General features: G+C 38.0%; 1 protein-coding gene across 1 annotated transcript in view; it reads right to left on the bottom strand.

Annotated features, from left to right (window-relative positions):
- The window catches only part of frmpd3 (FERM and PDZ domain containing 3), a 210,070-nt gene that overhangs the window by 178,248 nt on the left and 11,953 nt on the right, over positions 1–19,869 (bottom strand). The window contains exon 2 of the mRNA XM_043705300.2: positions 15,950–16,052. Coding sequence (XP_043561235.2) covers positions 15,950–16,052 — 103 coding nt within the window. The remainder of the gene's footprint in view (positions 1–15,949; positions 16,053–19,869) is intronic.

Genomic DNA, 19,869 nt, shown 5'->3' on the forward strand with positions numbered 1-19,869 from the left:
AAACAGATGGGTTTTTACAACAATTGACAACGGTTACATTGTCACCATTAGGCTAGCTTTTTATTCAGACTTTTCAAATTAAATTGAAATTTCACTATGGTAGAATTTGAATGTATGTGCTAGAATATCACCCTGGGGTTCTGGAATTACTAGTCCATTGACATTACCCCTATGCCACTATCCCTACTCTTCTGTATTTCTCCTATATAAAATGTTTTCTGCCCTCTGATGTTAAAAGTTTTCTTTCTTGCAGTATTGAGGCTGTACTTCTTGAATCTGATTTTGGCTATTGCGGTCCCTCGGGCCCTATCATTGCAAGCCCAATCAGCTAGCCTTGTGCCTAATCACCTTAGAGAATAAAATTGTAGGTAATTGGGTTAATTGCAGTGGGGAAATCTGTTCTGCTGCAAGTGTTGAACTCAAAGTTAATACACGTTAGATTGTAGCTCAAAGGATCAACCTGCAAAGACCGAAACTGAGATGATAGTTTTAGTTTCACAAGTTGAATTTGAGTTTGAGGGACATCTAAATGTAGATGGTGAATTAGATGAAGAAGTCAACCAAGAACATCAAACTTTGAATGGAAGTGAGCTTTCTGTCAATATGACCAGTTCAAACCAAGGTGACCTTGCTACTTGTCCAAATGTGGTGATTGTTTAGGAGAAATCTTGGTGCAACTTGGGCCAGAACAATTCAAGTAAGTTCAACTTTCCTAAAGATCACTCTACAAATCATCATAAAACAATATTGGTGCGTGGAATCAAAATGCACCATCATTAAAGGACTTAATGCTTTGCTTCATTGCAAACTCTTCAGTAGTAATGCATCATCCCTTTTTTCTGATATAAGATTGGAAAAACATGCCTGTAATTCTAACAGTGAGAGGGGCAATGGGTATTTGGAGAATTTCCAAACTGGAAAAAACTTGAACTGTGATTGCAAAAACAAAAGAAACATTGATGAAGAAAATATGTATCTCATCAAACAAGCAAAAATATTGATGAAAAATCTGAGAATAATTGATTGCTTTAGTGAGAGTTCTTGTTTTCAAAATCTAGCCTTTTGTGGAATTCTGTAATGGGGACATGATGAAGTTTGTAGAATACCTAGTTTGTTTGATTCATTTATGGATGAGCATCTTTACAAGATAAAAGCCAATGAGAAATGTATACATTAACTTGGGAAAGAATGAACCCATTCAAATGTGATCATTCAACATGAAAGATAAAACAAAATCAGATCATGCTGCGAACTATATATGATCAGAAGTCAGAAGACACCAGATTATAGTCCAACAGATTTATTTGAACTCACAAGCTTTTGGAGCACTGCCCCTTTGTTTGTTAACTTGGTGTCATCTGACTTCTGACGTTGTCCACCCCAGTTCACCACTGGCACCTCCACATCATAACTATATATGAATTTATAGACAAATGACGTAAGGGGATGAATAGGACATTCGGCCCCTCTAATCTGCTTTGCCATTCAATATGATCACGGCTGTTCTGGTTGTGACCTCAATTTCTGCCAGCTCTTAATAATGACAGGTTCTTGACTAACAAGGGAGTCAATCTACTTCTATGTTAATGTATTTAATAACCTTGCCTCCACTGCTCTCTCGGAAAGAGTTCTGAAAATTCTTTGCTTTCTCACCTCCATCTGAAATGGGAGACTCTTTATTCAAAGTGTATCCCATAGTTCTAGTTTATCCTAGAAGATAAGTGATTATGCTAACTCTGACATTACCGGAGCATGAAAACAGTAGAGAGATGCATGTGATGGAATAGGAGAAAAAATGCTGTACCAGAGAGCTGCATTCAGTAACATATATACCTAAGGGTAAATGAAGGCTTTACAATACTGAAGAGAGTGAGAGACTCTTACTCTGGGATAATCATACATTAGGAATGCTAGGGCTCAGACAGTAGCAACCTAGTAAGTCAGTACAGTCTCTAAGATTGCAAATGCAGAAATTCCACACTCCAGAGAACCAAGAGAGTATAAAACCCATGAAGAGACAATCAGCAAGCAAGGGTCTTTGTGACAGAGGTATAATATAAATTATTATAATTTGGAAATCTGGATTTTAAAAACTTAAGAGTTTTGACTTCAGTTCTGTGAACATATAACTGTTGAGTATTTGAAATCCTTGACTAATCTACATTGAGAGAGTAAGCAGTTGAATTAAAGGTAGAAATAGAAACAGGATCCCATAAAGATGAGATGCTTAAAGTGATTACCCAACATTTAGAATTAAAATGAGCGAGGCATGAAATTGATGCCTTCACTAGAATTGGCTAAGATTCAGTTGGAAATGAAAGAAACAACCTTAATTTTGAGAACAAAAAAGAAAACTTGAATGAGAAGAAAAGATCCAAGAGAAAGGCAAGATATTAAATGAAAAGTTTTGATTGGAGAGTGAGGAGAGAGGAAAACTAATAGAAATGGAAAGAAAAAAACAGTTAAAAAGCTTGATGACCACAACAGAGAAAAGTTTAGAATAAAGAAAGAAGAGGTTCAGGGATTGATTCCAATTTCAGTGAGAGATTTTAATCTCTGTTTAGTGCCTAATTTTACAGAGGATGAAGTTGAAAGATATTTCATCTCTTTTGAAAAGGTGGCTGGGAAGAAGAAGTGGCCAAAAGGTGTTTGTACTTAAATGTTACAGAATATTTTAACCACTAAAACTATCAATATGTTTATCAGTTTATCAAAAGAACAATCTGCAAATTATGTAACTGTTAAAAGAATGATACTGAATGCTCATGAGCTTGTTCCTGAAGTTTATCAATTAAATTCAGGACTTTGAGAAAGAAATACATACATAGAAACTTCAAGAAAAAAGATAAATAGCATGGTATCAGGAGTTTGATCACTGTAGTTAGAAAAACATTTCAAGAGCATGAAGGAAATTATGATTATGGAAGAATTCTGAAATTGTAGTCCAGTAAACCTTCAAGCTAATTTAGACAAGCATCAAAGAAGCAGCTGAGAAATAGCAGTTCTGGCAGATCCCCATGATATCTTAGACACATTGTAATATGTGGGGAGATGATCATATGGGAATTAACAAGGAAATTGGAAGAAGCTATCAGAGATATGCCAGAATAGTAAGGAGAAAAGCCAGAATACAAAGGAGACATCAAGAAAACTATTGCAGTAATAGGAATGCCTAAAGAATACACAGAAAATGGTGTATCAGGAAAGAAATTGGGTATTAAAATTATAGCCATTGTACAAGTGAAACGTATTCTCTTAGAATATGTTAGGCAGGAAGAAATGACTCAGGAGAGTTAAGAAAATTATTCTTTCATTATTGATAAAGAGATTTGGACTTGTGGAAGTTTAGAATATTTCAAAAGGAGAAGTATTTCCTAATGAAGGAGGTAAAGCAATAAAGATGTTGAGAGACACTGGAGCCCATTGCTGATGTATCTGATATTACAAAATGTCTTCCAGAGAGGTTCATGAAGGAAAGTTATTGATTGAAGGTATACATGGAGGTTACAAACTAGTCCCATTATATAGAGGTATATTTAAGTGTGACCTACCAAATGGAAAAATTATAGTCAGAGTGTTACAAAAAATCCTTATAGAAGGAATTGATTTTATCTTGGGGAATGACCACCTATCTATCTCTGTCTATAAATGATTTGGAATCCAAGCCTTCTGCGGCAATGAGTTCCACATTCTGGCTAAATAAATTCCTCCTCATCTCAGTTCTAAAGAGTCGTCACTTCACTCTGAGGTTGTGCCCTCAAGTCCTAGTCTCTCCTACTAGTGAAAACATCTTCTCCATGTCCACTTTATCCAGGCCTCTCAGTATTCTGTGAGTTTCAACAAGATCAACCTCCTTATCCTTATAAACTCCATCAAGTACAGACCCAGATACTTTAATCACTCCTCAAATGAAAAGCCCTTCATGCCTGGGGTCATTCTTGTAAACCTGCTCTGGACCCTGTCTAATGCTAGCACATCCTTCCTTAGAAACAGGGCCCAAAACTGCTCACAATATTCCAAATGTGGTCTGAGCAGAGCCTGATATTGCTTTAGCAGTACATCACTGCATTTGTATTCTAGCCTCTTGAAATGAATGATAACATTGCATTTGCCTTCCTAACTGCCAATTGAACTTGCGTGTTAACTTTAAGAGAATCCTAAACTAGGACTCCTAAGTCTCTTTGTGTTCAAATTTCTGAAGCATTTTCCCATTTCAAAAATAGTCTATAACTCTATTCTTCCTACCAAAGTAGATAACCTCATATTCACATATTGCATACCATCTGCCATTTCATTGCTAGAATTGCAACAGATAGAATCTCTCAATTCAGGATCCATCAGACAGCCTATTCAAAGGTTGATTCCTGAAGAAGGGCTTATGCCCGAAACATCGATTCTCCTGCTCCTTTGATGCTGCCTGACCTGCTGCGCTTTTCCAGCAACACATTTTTCAGCTCTGATCTCCAGCATCTGCAGTCCTCACTTTCTCCTATTCAAAGGTTGTATCAATATCAAAACTTGTGTATTATTATTTAAAACGCTAACAAGGAAATGGAGATGAGCTACCAACCATCGAGGAATGGGCAGTGGTACCCCAGGTAAATATTGTACTGAAATTTTAGAAGGGGTTCATAAAATCTTAACAGCAGGCCATTTAGGTATTAGGAAAACACTAGCTGAAATACTAAACTTGTATTGGTCAGGATTATATAAAGATATAGCAAAACTTTGTTTGACAAGCATATGGATTAGATAATGGGAAACTCTAACTATAAATTTAATCTGCACCTTTAATTCCGATATCAGTTTTTAAAAAGTCATTTAGCATTGTCTGAATATAATGTCTGGGATGCCTACAAAATACTTAGAGTGAGAACCAGTATCTTTTGACAATTATGGCAAGGTAACCAGATGCAGAGCCATTGAGGTAATTTGCTGCAAGAGTAAACAGAAAACTTTACTCAAATTTTTTTTTACAGACATGTATTACTTAAAAGAAATGCAGTCAAATCAAGATTTAAAATTTATGTCACAAGTATTCAAAGAAACAATAAATCATTTGGGAATTAATCAATTTAAAATCTTCAGCCACAATCTCAAGGAAAATTACAAAAATGGCATCAAACTTTAAAGGCTGTGTTGAGAGCTCATTGTCAGGAATGCCTAATGACTGGAATAAAGAAATTCCCTTGTTACGGTTTGCCATTAGAGAAGACCCATCAAGAGTCCACTGGATTCAGTTCATTTGATTAAATGGTCAACCTTCAGAAATTTGTTGCTGAAGATAAGGTGTTGGTATTATTACGTGATTCTGTGGACAGTTATAAGCAAGATTTATTGACTCCTATCAAATCATTAAATAAGACCAGAAATATACGTTACATAGTAAGTACTCCAGAGAGAGAGAAAAAAATTGTGTCATTTTAATTTTTTAAAACAATATTGTGACAAGGAGGATAGTCAATAATTAAATATCTACACAGAGTAAAATAAATAAGGAATGAAATATAAGTTACAGAACAGTTTGAGAATGAATCAGAAATTGAAAATGTTAAAGTTGACTCTTCAAGAATTACACTGGATAAGATAAGGTGCTTAAAAAGTTTGGAGAAATATTATGCCATTTTTCAGAAAACTGTCAAAGTTACTTATAATATGTATTAGATTTATGAATCAATATGTCTAAATAGGCAACGACAAATGTCTTTTGTGGTACACGATGTTAATGCAGGGAATGTGTTAACCATAAAACAACATTCTTACAGACTCAACCCAAAGAAATTAATTTACATGAGGAAAGAGATTAAGAATGTGTTGGACAATTGCATTATTGGACTAGGTCATGGTAACCTGAATTCACCTATTGTGACGGTGCTGTAACCAAATGAATCACAAAAGCAAGCTATTGTTTCCTGCAATGTCAACACTGTAACAAAGGTGGTTTCACTTCTGATTATACAATTAGAAAATTGTACACATAATTTGTTACAAAAAAATGACCTATTAAAAGTCTATTGTCAAGTTCCATTGATTAATACAGACCAAAAGACATTGGATATGTGGAACTGGAGAAACTATCAATGTAAAATCATTGTGTTCAGAATGAAAAATGTATGTATGTAAATGGTTAACTGACACTACATTTGAACACTTGAACAAGGAGCAACAGTTGATAGGTTCTTGATTAACAAGGGGATGAATGATTATTGGGTATATGTGGGACTTGGAGAGAGGAGGAGAACTTCTTCAAGGTAGGCATCCTTGCAAGAGGATTTGCAGTAAGGTTAAAATCAACTAGGCAAAAGTGAGGACTGCAGATGCTGGAAATCAAAGTCTACATTAGAATGGTGCTGGAAATGCACAGCCGGTCAGGCAGCATCCAAGGAACAGGAAAATCGACGTTTCGGGCAAAAGCCCGAAAGTCCTGATTAGAGACTGCTGAGATTGAGGACTGCGAGTACAGGAGGTTGCAGAATAAGTGTAAGTTATCGAGACCTTCTTTTAGTATTTTAGGCATTGATTATGCAAATTATTTTTGGGGCGGGCAGCAAGTATAGAATTGATGTTAAAGGCTTATCTTGGGGGCCAGCAAAATCCCTAGTGTGGAAACAGGCCCTTTGGCACAACAAGTCCTCACCAACCCTGGAATGAGCTGCCAGAGGAAGTGGTGGAGGCTGTTACAATTACAACATTTAAAAGGCATCTGTATGGATATATGAATAGGATGGATTTAGAGGGATATAGGCCAAGTTCTGGCAAACTAGATTAGGTTAGGAATCTGGTCGGCATGGATGAGTTGGACTGAAAGGTCTGTTTCCGTGCTGTACATCTCTATGACTCTATAAACCCTTCAAAGAGCAACCCAACCAGACCCATACCCCTATTTTATCCCTGTATCACATTTTCCATGGTTAACAAACCTAAGCTACACATTCCTGAACACTGTGGATAATTAAGCATGGCCAATCCACCTAACTTGCACATCTTTCAATGGTGGGAGGAAACCAGAGCACCTGGCAGAAACTCATGCAGACACAGGCAGAGCGTGTTAACTCCACACTGGCAGTCCGAGGACAGAATCAAACCCAGGTCCCTGGTGCTGTGAGGCAGAAGTTCTAACCACTGAGCCACCATAGAAAACCTAGCAGTGACCCTGAAGAAATGCCTTATAATATGTTGTGAATGAAGTAAAATAAACATTATTAAATATGGATTCAGTATGAACATCAAAAAGACAGAAACAATGGTAGTTAAAATAAATAAATAATTGGAAGCAGCTGGAGTGAAGATCAAAATGGATGATGCCACACTGGAATAAATAGATACATTTGTGTATTTAGAACAAATGATAACAGGAGATAATGGGTAGATTCCAATGTCAAAGAAGAACTGAGATGGCCAAAAATAATTTCATGAAGATAATGGATGTGTTAACAATGAGAAAACTAAAGTATATAACAGGGAAATACTCATAAAAATGTTATATTCTATCCACTTTCCTGCATCCTTCAAAAATCCAATAGTAAAAACCTGTAGAGGTAGAAAAACCTTTGAAATGTGGATGCTAAGACAGATGCTTAATATTTGATATCCATGCCATAAGATAAATGAATAAGTAACAAAAGCCAAATATCAAGAGTGCTGGAAATAAGAAATAAGAAAAGAAAGAGCTAGAAATAACTCAGCAGGTCGAGAAACATCTGTGGAGAAAACAAGAAAGTTAACATTTCAAGTCCATATGATTTGGAAGATTATCTGTTCAGACACCGTTCCATAGATATTTGTAAGAACATGTTATTAGTGGGGTGTGGACATTGCTTACTGGGCCAGCATTTATTTCTTTCCCTCAATGCCCTGCAGAAGGTGGTGATGAGCAGTCGTTTGGAACCACTGTAGTCACGGGATGGAGGGACATTTCCAATGCTGTTAGAAAGGAGTTCCAGGAATTTAATCTAGTCATTGTGAAGGAATGGCAATATAGTTCCAAATCAGGATGGTGAGTGGCTTGGTGGTCTTCCAATGAATCTACTGCCCTTGTCCTTCAAGATGCAGAAGATCACAGTTTTGAAAGGTGCCGGAAGCGGAGCTAGGGTGAGTTACTGAAGTGCATTCTTGGAGATGGCACACATCACTATTCCTAACCTCTGACGCTCTCTTGTAACCACAGTATTTTCATAGCTACTTTAGTTTATTTTCTGCCCAAAGGCAACCTCCAGGATGTTAATAATGCAGGATTCAGTAATAGGAATGCAATTAAAAGACTAGGGACAATGATTAGATTTTCCTTTGTAGATGTCTATTAGTTGGCAATTGCATGACATGCACATTACTTGCCACTGATCCACCTAACTTGAGCACAGAAATCTAGGCTGGCACTGAAGTGCAGTGTTGAGGGTGTACTGTACTGTTTGAGGCTCTTTTCTTATTAAAATAGTGAACTGAAACTCATTTTCTCTCTCAGCTGGATATAAAAGATCTGATGTAAGAAAAGCATATATTATAATTAATATTTATTCCTTAATTAGCATTACCAGAAGAGATTGTCTAGTAGAAAGTATCAGAATGCTGTTTGCAAGGGATTTTTGTGAACAAATTTCAGAGGGAGGTGATGGTATTCCCACTGATCAAGTAATGCAGAGACCTAGATAATATTCTGAGGCCTTGGGTTTGAATCCTACTATGATAGAACTTGAAGTCAATAAAAACCTGGCATTCGATTCTAATGATGACTGTTAATCCATTGTTGATTGTCATTGTCATTGTTGGTCTGCTCAGCCCTTTAAGGAAAGGAATCTGGTATCTTTCTTGGTCAAGCATACATATGACTCCAAACCCAATCCAATGTGGTTGACTCTTAATTGCTCTATGAAATCACTACAACAAAAAATATATGAAAATGGATGGGCAACATAGTAGGTGGTCCTACCACATGACATTGAGTACTAGAAATAGCAACGGCAAACTCTGAACCCTGCAAAGTTCTCCTTACTAACATGTGGGGGCTAGTGCTAAAATTCGGAGAGCTGTCTCACTGATTAGTCAGGAAACAAACTGATATAGTCATTATCATGGAATCATTCCTTACAGACAATGTCACAGACAACATTCAAACCATCCTCACTGGCAGGGCACAGGTGGGAGAGTCTAAGACCAGAAAGCATAGTCTCTGAAAAAGGGGTTGCACATTTAAGACAGGGATGAGGAGGAATTTCTTCTCTCAGAGGGTTGTGCATCTGTGGAATTCTTTAGTACAGAGGGCTGTTGAGACTGAGTCATTAAGTATATTCATTAAGAGAGAGATTTTTAATCATTAGGGGAATCAAGGGTTATGATGAGAAGACAGGAAATTGGAGTTGAGGATTATCAGATCAGCCATGATTTCATTGAATGGTGGAGCAGACTCGGTGGCCTGAATGGTCTACTTCTGCTCCTGTCTCTTATAGGTGGAAGCATAGTACTATACAATCATGAGAGAGTTGTCCTGGGAGTCATCAATCTAGACTCAAGACCTCATGAAGTCTTGTGCTATCAGGTCATAATGGGCAAATAGGAACCTCCTGATGATTACCATATACTGTCCTGCACCCTGGCCCTCAACTGAAAAAACACTACTGTTGTACAGCACATTGATAAGCGCTGAGGGTGGCAAGGTCGCATGAATGTATTTTGGGTCAAGTACTTCAATACCTGCCACCAAAAATGGCTCAGCAGCACCATTATTGACTGAGTAGTGATCAAGTACTGTTGGACATTACTGCTAGAGTTGGTTTCTGGTAGATGGTGAGGGAACCAACAAAATTGAAAAACATACTTATCCTCACCTTCAAGAATCTGCCTGCTGTAGATGCATCTATGACAGTATCGGTAAGAGTGACCAGCATCTGTGGTGACAAAGTCCCACTTCACTTTGAAAATATCATCAGTTGTGCTGTATAGCACCATCACCATGCTAAATGACTTAGAAAAGATCTAAACACTCAAGACTGGGCATCTATGAGATGCTGTGGGCTATCAGTAGCACCAGAATTATACTCCAACATAATCTGAAACTTCATGGCCTGGCAAATCCCCTGCTCTATTATTACCATCAAGCCAATGGATTAACACTGGTTCAAAAAGAGTGCAGGAGAGCATGTTAGGAGTATCACTAAGCATATTTACAAATGAAGCTACAAAACACGATTAGTGGTCTGCCAAATGGCAGAATCAGCTGTCAGTGTTAGACATAGCTAAGTGACTCCACAACCAAAGGAGCAGATTTAGAATCTGCAGTGCTGCCACATTCAGTTAAGAATAATCGTGCACAATTGAACAACTCTGTAGAGGAGGAGGCTCCAGAAATATTATCATCCTTAATAATGTGGGACTCTGATCATCAGTACAAAATATCAGGATGAAGCATTTGCTGAGTAGATCCATTTGGCCTCACCTGAAAACCCGCAGCATGGCAGGTGCCAAATTTCAGCCAATTTGATTCACTCAATGTGATATTAAAGAACAGCTGGAGGCACTGGATACTGCAAATACTATGGGCCTTGACAACCTTCCGGCAATAGAATCAAAGACTTGTGCTCCAGAACTTGCCGTTCCACGAGACAAGCTGCTCCAATACAGTTACAGCGCTGGCATCTGCCTGACAATGTGATAAATTGCCAATAATGTCCTGTAGATAAAAAGCAGAACAAAGTTAACCTGGCCAATTACTGCCCCATCTGTTTACTCTTGATCATCAGTAAAGTGATGGAAGGTGCACTCAATAGTGCTATCAAGCAGCACCTGCTCAGTAATAATCTGCTCAGTAATAACCTGCTCACTGATGCTTAATTTGAGTTCCACCAGGACCACACAGCTCCTGATCTCATTACAGCCTTGGTTTAAATATGGACAGAAGATCCAAACTCCAGAACTAAGGTGTGAGTGGTTGCCCTTGACATCAAAACCACATGTGACTGAGTGTGGCATCAAGAAGCCCTTGCAAAACTAGAATCAATGGGAATAAGGAGGAAAACACTTCGCTATGTGGAGTCATACCTGGCATAAAGAAAGATGGTTTTTGGATGTCTGTCCCCTCAGCTTTAGGACATGTCTGCAGGAGTTCCTCAGGGTAATGTCGTAGGTCCAAACTTCTTCAGCTGCTTTGTCACTGACCTTCCATCCATCATATGATCAGAAGTGGGGATATTTGCTGATGATTGCACAATATTCAACAAATTTATGACTAATCAGATACTGTAACAATCCATGTCTAAATTTGGACAATACCCATGTTTGAGCTGATAAGTAGCAAGTAACATTCATGCCATACAAGTGCCAGCTAGTAACTATCTCCAACAACAGAAAATCTAACCACTTCCCCTTGACATTCACTGAATTCTCCATTATCATGCTCCTGGGTGTTACTATTGACCAGAAACTGAACCAGGCCAGAGGCTAGAAATGCTGCAATGGCAACACATGTCCTGATACCCCAACCTGTTCTCTATCTACAAGACACAAGTCAGGAGTTTTATGGAATACTCCTCACTTGCCTGGATGAGTGCAGCTCCAAAAACACAAGAAGCCTGACAACATCCAATCTGCTTGATTAGCACTATATCCACAAACATTCAATCCCTCTACCACTATAGCAGCAATGTGTACCATCTCCAAGTTGTACTGCAGAAATTCACCAAAATTCCTCAGAGCACACCTTCCAAAGATATGACAACTACCATCAAGAAGGACAGTGCAGCAGATATACAGGAACACCATCAACTGCAGTGAAAAAAGGCGTTTATAAACAGTAGGTTTCCCACTTGTACAGAGACACAGGAACAAACCCCAATTAAAAGGGCTTAGTGATAAGATGCTGTGAGGGGCAGCGCAGATGGAGGGAGTAGATTATGGTAAGCAAAGGATGGGATGACGTCAAACAACCTTATGGGAGCCAGAGAAAGGCATTTGTCACTGACAAGGCCGGATAAACAGAAGTTGTGGGATCAGTCTTAAGGAAATGAGTGACGTAAGCGGAGGAGGGTCGAACAATGGAATAAGAAAAAATATGGGGATTCAAACTGTATAAATTTCGAGAGTTTGTTGGATTTGATGTGCATTTGTCATTGTCTTACCTGGCATTAGACATTGCACCCACTTGCAAGTGTACAAATAAAGCGGCACTACTAGTTCAGATTTTTGGTCTCGGACTGAAATTATTGAAGTGAGTGAGCTTTTGTTTCTCACAGCAGGTTCCTCTCTGACCCATTTAACATCCTGAGTTCGAAATATACCACCATCCCTTTAGTGTCATTGGCCAAGGAGCTCCCTCCCTAATGGTACTGTGGACTGAATCAATTCATGCTCACCAGCACATTCTCAAAGGCAACTAGGGATAGATAATAAATGCTGGTCTAGCCAGTGAAACCTAAAAGCCATGAATGAGGTTTTAAAAAATGGCTATTATGTTTGTGATATTACAATAGTGACCACACATCAAACCCGAAACATCAACTGCTTTCTCTCTATTGATACTGCCAGACTGCTGGGTTTTTCCAGATATTTCTGATCTTGTATCAATTCACTTCATTGGATGTGATGACTTCTTGCAAGATTACGAAAGTTGCTAGCTCAAATAGAACATATCTTGTTCTTTTCATTCCGCATGTCCTTATGTTTATTGCAAACTTTATCCCTCAATCTGGCGTATCCTGTAAGACCTTATAAATGAACTTTTGTTGCTGGCTACTTGCACGTATTGCACCTTCATTTTCTTGATCTTGCATTGTTGTTCTTCAGTTAAGTCCCTACTGAGGAAGTTAGAAAGCCACGAGGGATTCACTTCCAGGTTTTACTTCTCTTCCAAGGCATACTGGAGACTCAAGGGTTAAACATTCCACTGCCAAAGAGACTCACTGCAGTATCAATTGCATGTCTGTCCTCTTACAGAATAGGCAGAAATTCTCAGTTGGGAGGAGGCTGACTGAATCCTAGAGAAGGAATCCATTGGAGCCACACATGTGGATTCCTCTGCAGCCTCAGACAAAGGTATTTGTCCTCCCCAGACAAGATTGATAATCTTGGCTACAACCCTGTTAAACTGCCTCCTGCTCCCATTACCTTGCTTCTCCTCCATATTAACATAGGTATGTGAATCTGCCATTGAGAACAGGCAAAACCCTTCTGTTTTAATCTCTTCCCATCAACACATGATCATAAAGAAGCCGATAATCAGTCCCTGTAATCCATTCACTCGTTATCACAGGACATCAACATTCACTGGGCCTTGTAAAATTATAATTGTCCATCTTAAACAATGTAACGGCAATCAACCTTTTGTATTATTCCTATAAAAAGTACTGCCTTTGTGTGTTGAGCAGAGATTTGTGGAGAAGTGTCACCATAAGTAGACACACAATTACTTTTGGGGATATTGAGAATCTCTTAGCGGCTGTCCGATAATAAGGTATCTACTGCTGTACTGAAACTTGTGTCACCCAGATTTGTCGAACAAAATATACATCAACAAGACCTTTGTCTATATTTATCATCTGCAGTATTGGGTAACTAATTTGCTTAATCTGCCAGCTGAAATATTGCCTGAGCACTTCAAAATATATGCTCAGCCTATTTTGATTTACAGTTTCATCACTGTATTTGTGCAGGTGCACCTTCCATAGAATAGTCATGTTGCAAGCCAAGTGTTTATTTCTCATTTCCTCAAAAGCACAAAAATATTGATAGAATTTAGGTTAGAGTGGCGCTGGAAAAGCACAGCAGGTCAGGCAGCACTCGAGAAGCAGGGAAATTGATGTTTCAGGCAAAAGCCCTTCATCAGGAAGGGTATTCCTGATGAAGGGCTTTTGCCTGAAATGTCGATTTTCTGCTCCTCGGATGCTGCCTGACCTGCTGTGCTTTTCCTGCACCACTCTAACCTAAACTCTAGTTTCTAGCATCTGCAATCCTCACTTTTGCCTAGATAACTAAGAATGCTCACTGATTAATTGTTCATCCAGTATTTCAGGCATGTGAATTGCTCCTGCTTTGCCTAATTATTTTCTAATTTTGGTAACTTTCCTTACCTTTTGAAGTGTTTAATGGTATTAGAAATTTAATTGTGGTCATCATATATGTCCTTTGGGAAGTATGAATGGTAGGCATGATCTTTTGCTGGTAGTCACCTATTTGTTTAGACATGGATGAAAATAGAAGCCTTGTTGTCAGTTCATGTTCCACTTCAGATATTTGAGCATAAAATCTAATCCAACCCTTTTGTTCAGTACGGAGGCAGCAATGTTGAAAGTGCTGTCCTTCAGATGAACAATTGAACTGAGTCCTTGACTGTTCCCTCAAGTGGATATGAACAAACCCCTGACAAAGAGTGGAGTTGTTATCCCAATAGTACAGGCCAATATTCAATCAATATCATGAAAACAGATTGCTGTTTTGTAAACAAAATGTTAATGATTGCATTCAGGCAGCTTGCACAATCTGGCTGTTGTATTTCCTGTTAGAACAATGACTGCACTTCTAAAGTATTTAATTCAATACAAAACACTTTGGGGTTGTGATAACACTATGTCACTACAAATCTTTCATTTTTATGATGATGGATTATAGGATCACTGATTGGTCTCTTGGGAGAGACAACACTTTTAAAAATAACATTGGTCTTTCAAACAGAGACATATTGAACTTGAGAGATGTTTATGTAGTGGAAATGTTTTTGTTCATTACTTCTACATGCATTAGTGAATGGATAGTAGATGCCTTGTGAGGTATAGATGCCCGGAAACTGAACAAAACAGTGACTGTCATCTTTGAATATTCTCCCAGACCTTGCTGCTTCGTTGACATGACTAATGAATAAACTTTTCCTCCCATGAATTTGAACTTCATCACACACTGCATCTCTGGGAAATCAAGGTAGAACCTCCTGTCATATTGCCGTGGGCAGTTGTACAGTGCAGACTTTGCAGCATGCTCATCACAAAGAACACCAACTACCCAAGCCAATGTCATATTGAAGTAGCTGTGACAATTTTTCAAAATTGTTCTACTACTGATACCTAATGTTGTCCCAGAGTTTTAGGTAAATCAACTCAAGTCGAGAGTGAGAGTGAATTCCTACTCAACAATGGCTGTTTTAACATGCAGAGGAACACAAACTTTGCTGTGCAACCAAAGCTTAAATTGTAAATGTTTATAGTCAGTATATCAAAATTGTCAGAAAACTCAGGATAACTTGATTACCACTAACAAATTCTGCTGCTAAAATTTATGTGGTTTCCCACTGCATTCAACCCACTATTGTATTGTTGCCAACACCAATGTCTAGTGGATAAAACATTTGTTTTGTTATTACTGATTTTTTTAAACTAGCTGCTATTGAAGGTCTCAAAGGTTTGACAATACAATTTGAAGCTAACAAAAAATTAGATAAAATATTGTGAGATTGTGGGCTGGATCTTACCAAAAACTGGCTAAATGTCACTGCTCATGGAGCATGCCCTGAGATCTTGGTGATGGCTGAAGATCTGGAGGAACAAGCGGTGAGCTGGAGTTGCCAGGTTACCGCTTTGACTTTCAAGTTGGGAATTGTTGCCATCCATATCTGGCAGGCGGGAGAATGGGAAACTGTATATCAAGAGGCAAGATAATGTAATAATGAGGATGCTAACGCTTGCTAATGCATGCAAATAGACTTCAAGCTGCTCACTGACGAGCATCTTGTCTTGCCATTCAACACTTAGTTGGAAAATGGGACATTATTATCTTGATGGTGGGAATCTCCTGACTAGTGATCTCATGCAATTCTCCCAACTTTCTCACCATTTCTCATGTTGTTCAGGGGCTGGGAAGATTCCACCCAATATAATTTAGTGTCTATCCCCAGAGACCTGATTATTGCAGGTAAATGACCATTTATATGAATATAAGTTATTGTCATTAACTGGCTGAACAAACAGAAGATTACCTTACAAGGTCTATGACTCTTTCCCTCGGGACACTGCTGACGCCCTCATCATTTATGGCTAGAATCTGATCGCCTGGTATGAGTCTGCCCTCCGATGGACCGCCTAACAGAGAAATACAGACATTTACTCCAAACAGAAATTTGGTTGATCCCTGGTGAAAATAGTTAAATAAAGAAAGGTGCTTTTTCGCCAAAAAAAACCCTGCAGGTTCCTGTGTTGGTAGCTCAATCCAGTAACAATTTTTGCAGTGAAATATATCGCTATAATCAAGTGACATATTCCATTGCGCATAAGACTTTATTGGAATTATTTTGACTTTATGCAATTGATGATAGCAAATTAGCAGTGCATTTTACATCTCTCCTGACTTTTATTTTTATTGAAGGTAATTAGTTAAGCAAAGATCAAACAGGAAATTATAAATATCTAAGAATATATGAAAATTTTCAGAGCTATTTTCTCATTAACAAAAAGCAAATGAACAGATGAATAGGGCCACTAAAGGATGAACAGCATAAATTCACTGGAGATGCTATTAAAATAGTATGGATACTGAATGGATATTTTGCCTCAATTTTCACTGACAAAGGAAAATACAATAATAAAAGTTAAGGGGGATATTATAACTGCTAAGATAAAAAGAAAAGAGATCTGACATAAACTAAGGAGGATGAAACTTCACGTTCAGATATTGAATCTAGAAATACTCAGGGAAATTAAAGGAAATAGCATAGTCACTAGAATCCATATTTGAAAATTCAAAAGTGAAAGGAATTATGACAAAGAACTGGAGGACAGCAACATACTCCCTTTCTTCAAGAAAAGAACAGATCTAATCCATTGTCTGATGAAGTAAATTGATTAATTTCAGTGGGTGAGAAAGATACTGGAACCGTTGCCAAATTTATGAGAAAGCAAAATATTTAGACATAGAGTATTTCATTAAAAAAATTGAATGCATTTCTGAAAGAAGGATTGCAGCTATAATTTTATCTAGTTCAAGCTTGAGGAAACCAGGTCGGAGGCATGGGAAGTGGTGAATGGGAAGGTGCTTTGTTGGTGTGGCTACAGTTAAAATAAATGATATTAATTACCCTTAACGACTCCACTTCCATTCAATTTTTGTTATTTCCCTTCCAAATCACAACTGTTTACTGACTCCCCCCTTTTTGATAATGCTTTGCTGGTTTTTTTGAATGATTATGACATTGATGCAACTTCTTCGACAGCTTGTAAAAAAGAATATAATACAGCAGTGGCAACACCTCCAGGGTTTCATAAGAAGTTGCAATCGGAGTATTAACAAAGGACATGTGAAGTTGGGGCTAGTTGTGAATGGATTCAAATTTAGAGACAAAGCAGAAATATTTGTGAGAACAGAACATAGAACATAGAACGTTATAGTTCATTACAGGCCCTTCGGCCTTCGATGTTGCGCCAACCTGTGAAACCAATCTGAAGCCCATCTAACCTACACTCTTCCATTATCATCCATATATTTATCCAATAACCATTTAAATGCCCTTCAAGTTGGTGAGTCTGCTACGGTTGCAGGCAGGGCATTCCATGCCCCTTACCACCACTCTCTAAGTAAAGAACCTACCTCTGACATCTGTCCTACATCTATCACCCCTCAATTTAAATCTATGGCACCTCGTGCTATCGGAAAGCGAGGTGTGGTGTCCTGCAAGGGTCTGAAAAATAGCAAAGTGAATTTTTCATTTTTGAGTAACCTATCTATAATTCACTTAATTCAGGAATTGAAAGTATATTGACATTTGTAAATGATAAAAGTAGGGGAGCCTTGAAAAAAACTGCTAGAATATTGGTTACACCACACCTGGATTACTACATAAAAATTTGGTCACCTGTTTCATGTGATATACTTACATTGAAGACAGTTTAGAGAAGGTTCACCAGGTTCATTTCTGGATAAAAAGGTTTGTCTTATGAGGAAACGTGAAGCAGGTTAAGTTTTCACACATTGGGGTTTTGAAGAATGAAAGGCAATCTTATTGAAACCCATAAGATTATTAGAGTGTCTGACAGGATAGATGATCAGAAAATGTCTCCCCTCATGGGTGATTCTAGAACTAGGAGTAAAGTTCGAAAATTTTCCATTAAAGATAGAGATGAGAAAGTTTGTTAACTTTGAAGGCTTGTTAACTTTGGATTTCACCAACCTGAAACCCTGGTCATGAATACATTTGAGACTAAAGTAGACATTTCCTTCACCTACAAAGGAGCCAAAGGTTATGAGGAGCGGGAAGGATAGAGAAACTTAGGTCATAATCAGGTCAGCTTACATGGACTATCGGCTTAATCCTGATTTTATTTCTTATGCCTGAATATTTATATAAATGTTAGACTGTGATTTAATGAAATAAGATTCTTAGTATATTTGATTTATTTTTATTCAAGCTAAAAAAAACTGCAAAGAGTATAAAGCCAGGAAGATCCTTTATGTTTGTACCAATCTTTTACTAACATAGATGAGTATATGGTAATATAGCCCACAGCATTAAACTTGACTTTGTATGTGCTCGACTGTTATCAATCAATAAATGTGAAGTCAAACATGGACATCTGCAACTTCAGTTTATATAACGACTTAAACAGAAAAACATCCCACGGCATTTCACAGGCATGTAATCAAAAATAAATTGTCATTGAACCCAAGAAGGAGATACCTGGAGGTGAATATTAAAGACAACCTTTAAGAAGAAAGGAAGGTTGAATGATGAAGTGGTTAAGGCAGGAATTTTTTTGTTTATGTGTTTTTGGGTTGTATGTGTTGCTCATTCTTAATAGTCCTGGAGAAAGTGGTGGTGGTCTGCCATTTTGAATGTTGCAATCCATTATGCTGCTGGGGAGAGAGTTCTAGAATTTTAATCCCACTGACAGTGAAGGAATCATGATGATTTCTAAGTCAGGATGATATTTAACTTGTGTTATGTTCATCTATTCAACATAAACGTACTGATCACATGGCATGGGTTGGTTATATTGATAATGTGGATTATTAATTTGAATGTGAGACATTATGCATACAATGTTAACTGGGAGATTGGAATATATATCTGATTTCAACTGAGTAGAATCATGGGACAACTACATTAGACTATACAATTTATCCCATGTTCTTCTTGGTGGTAAAGATCGTTGATTTGGAAGGTGCTGACTTGAAACCTGGGCAATTGCTGCAGTGCATTTTCTAAATGATACATACTAGAGCCACACCACACTGGTGATGTAGGAAGTGAAATTCTGAGGTGGTGGAGGTGTGACTATTAAGCAGATTGCTATTACCAAATGTTGTAGAGATCCTGAAGTGTTCTCACAGCTTCACTCGTCCAGAGAAATGGTGATTATGCCATCGTACTTTTTATTTGTGCCTTGTAGATGGTAGGCAGGCTTTAAGAAGTCATGAGGTCAGTCACCAGCCACAGAATTCCAACCATTTGGCCTGCATTTGAAGCCACGATATTTATGTAAGTCTCTGGCCAATGTTAAGACCCCCATGATAATGATGGTAAGGGATTCAATTATGGTAATGCTATTGAACATCAAGGGGAGATATAGAGATTCTCTGTTGTTCAAGGTGGTCGTTGTTGGTATTTGTGTTAGCAGAAAGTTTTCTTTTCAAAATAGAACATTGTCCTTGTCTTGCAATATGCAAGCATAGACTGCTTCATTATCTGAGGAATTACTTGTGGAACTAAGTACTCAAATAGTCAGCAAATATCCCCTTTTCTGATGATGGTGGTAAGGTTATTGATTAAGCAGCTGATGGTGGTTGTTGTCAAAAGGTGTGGTGCTAGAAAAGCACAGCCAGTTAGACAGCATTCAAGGAGCAGGAAAGTCAATCTTTTCAGCATAAACTCTTCATCAGGAATATGGGGTGGTCCAAGGGGGCTGA

Source organism: Chiloscyllium plagiosum, unplaced genomic scaffold (assembly GCF_037043375.1).
Source record: "Chiloscyllium plagiosum isolate Xiang-an unplaced genomic scaffold, Cpla_swu_hap1 HiC_scaffold_11, whole genome shotgun sequence".
Classification (NCBI taxonomy): Eukaryota; Metazoa; Chordata; class Chondrichthyes; order Orectolobiformes; family Hemiscylliidae; genus Chiloscyllium; species Chiloscyllium plagiosum.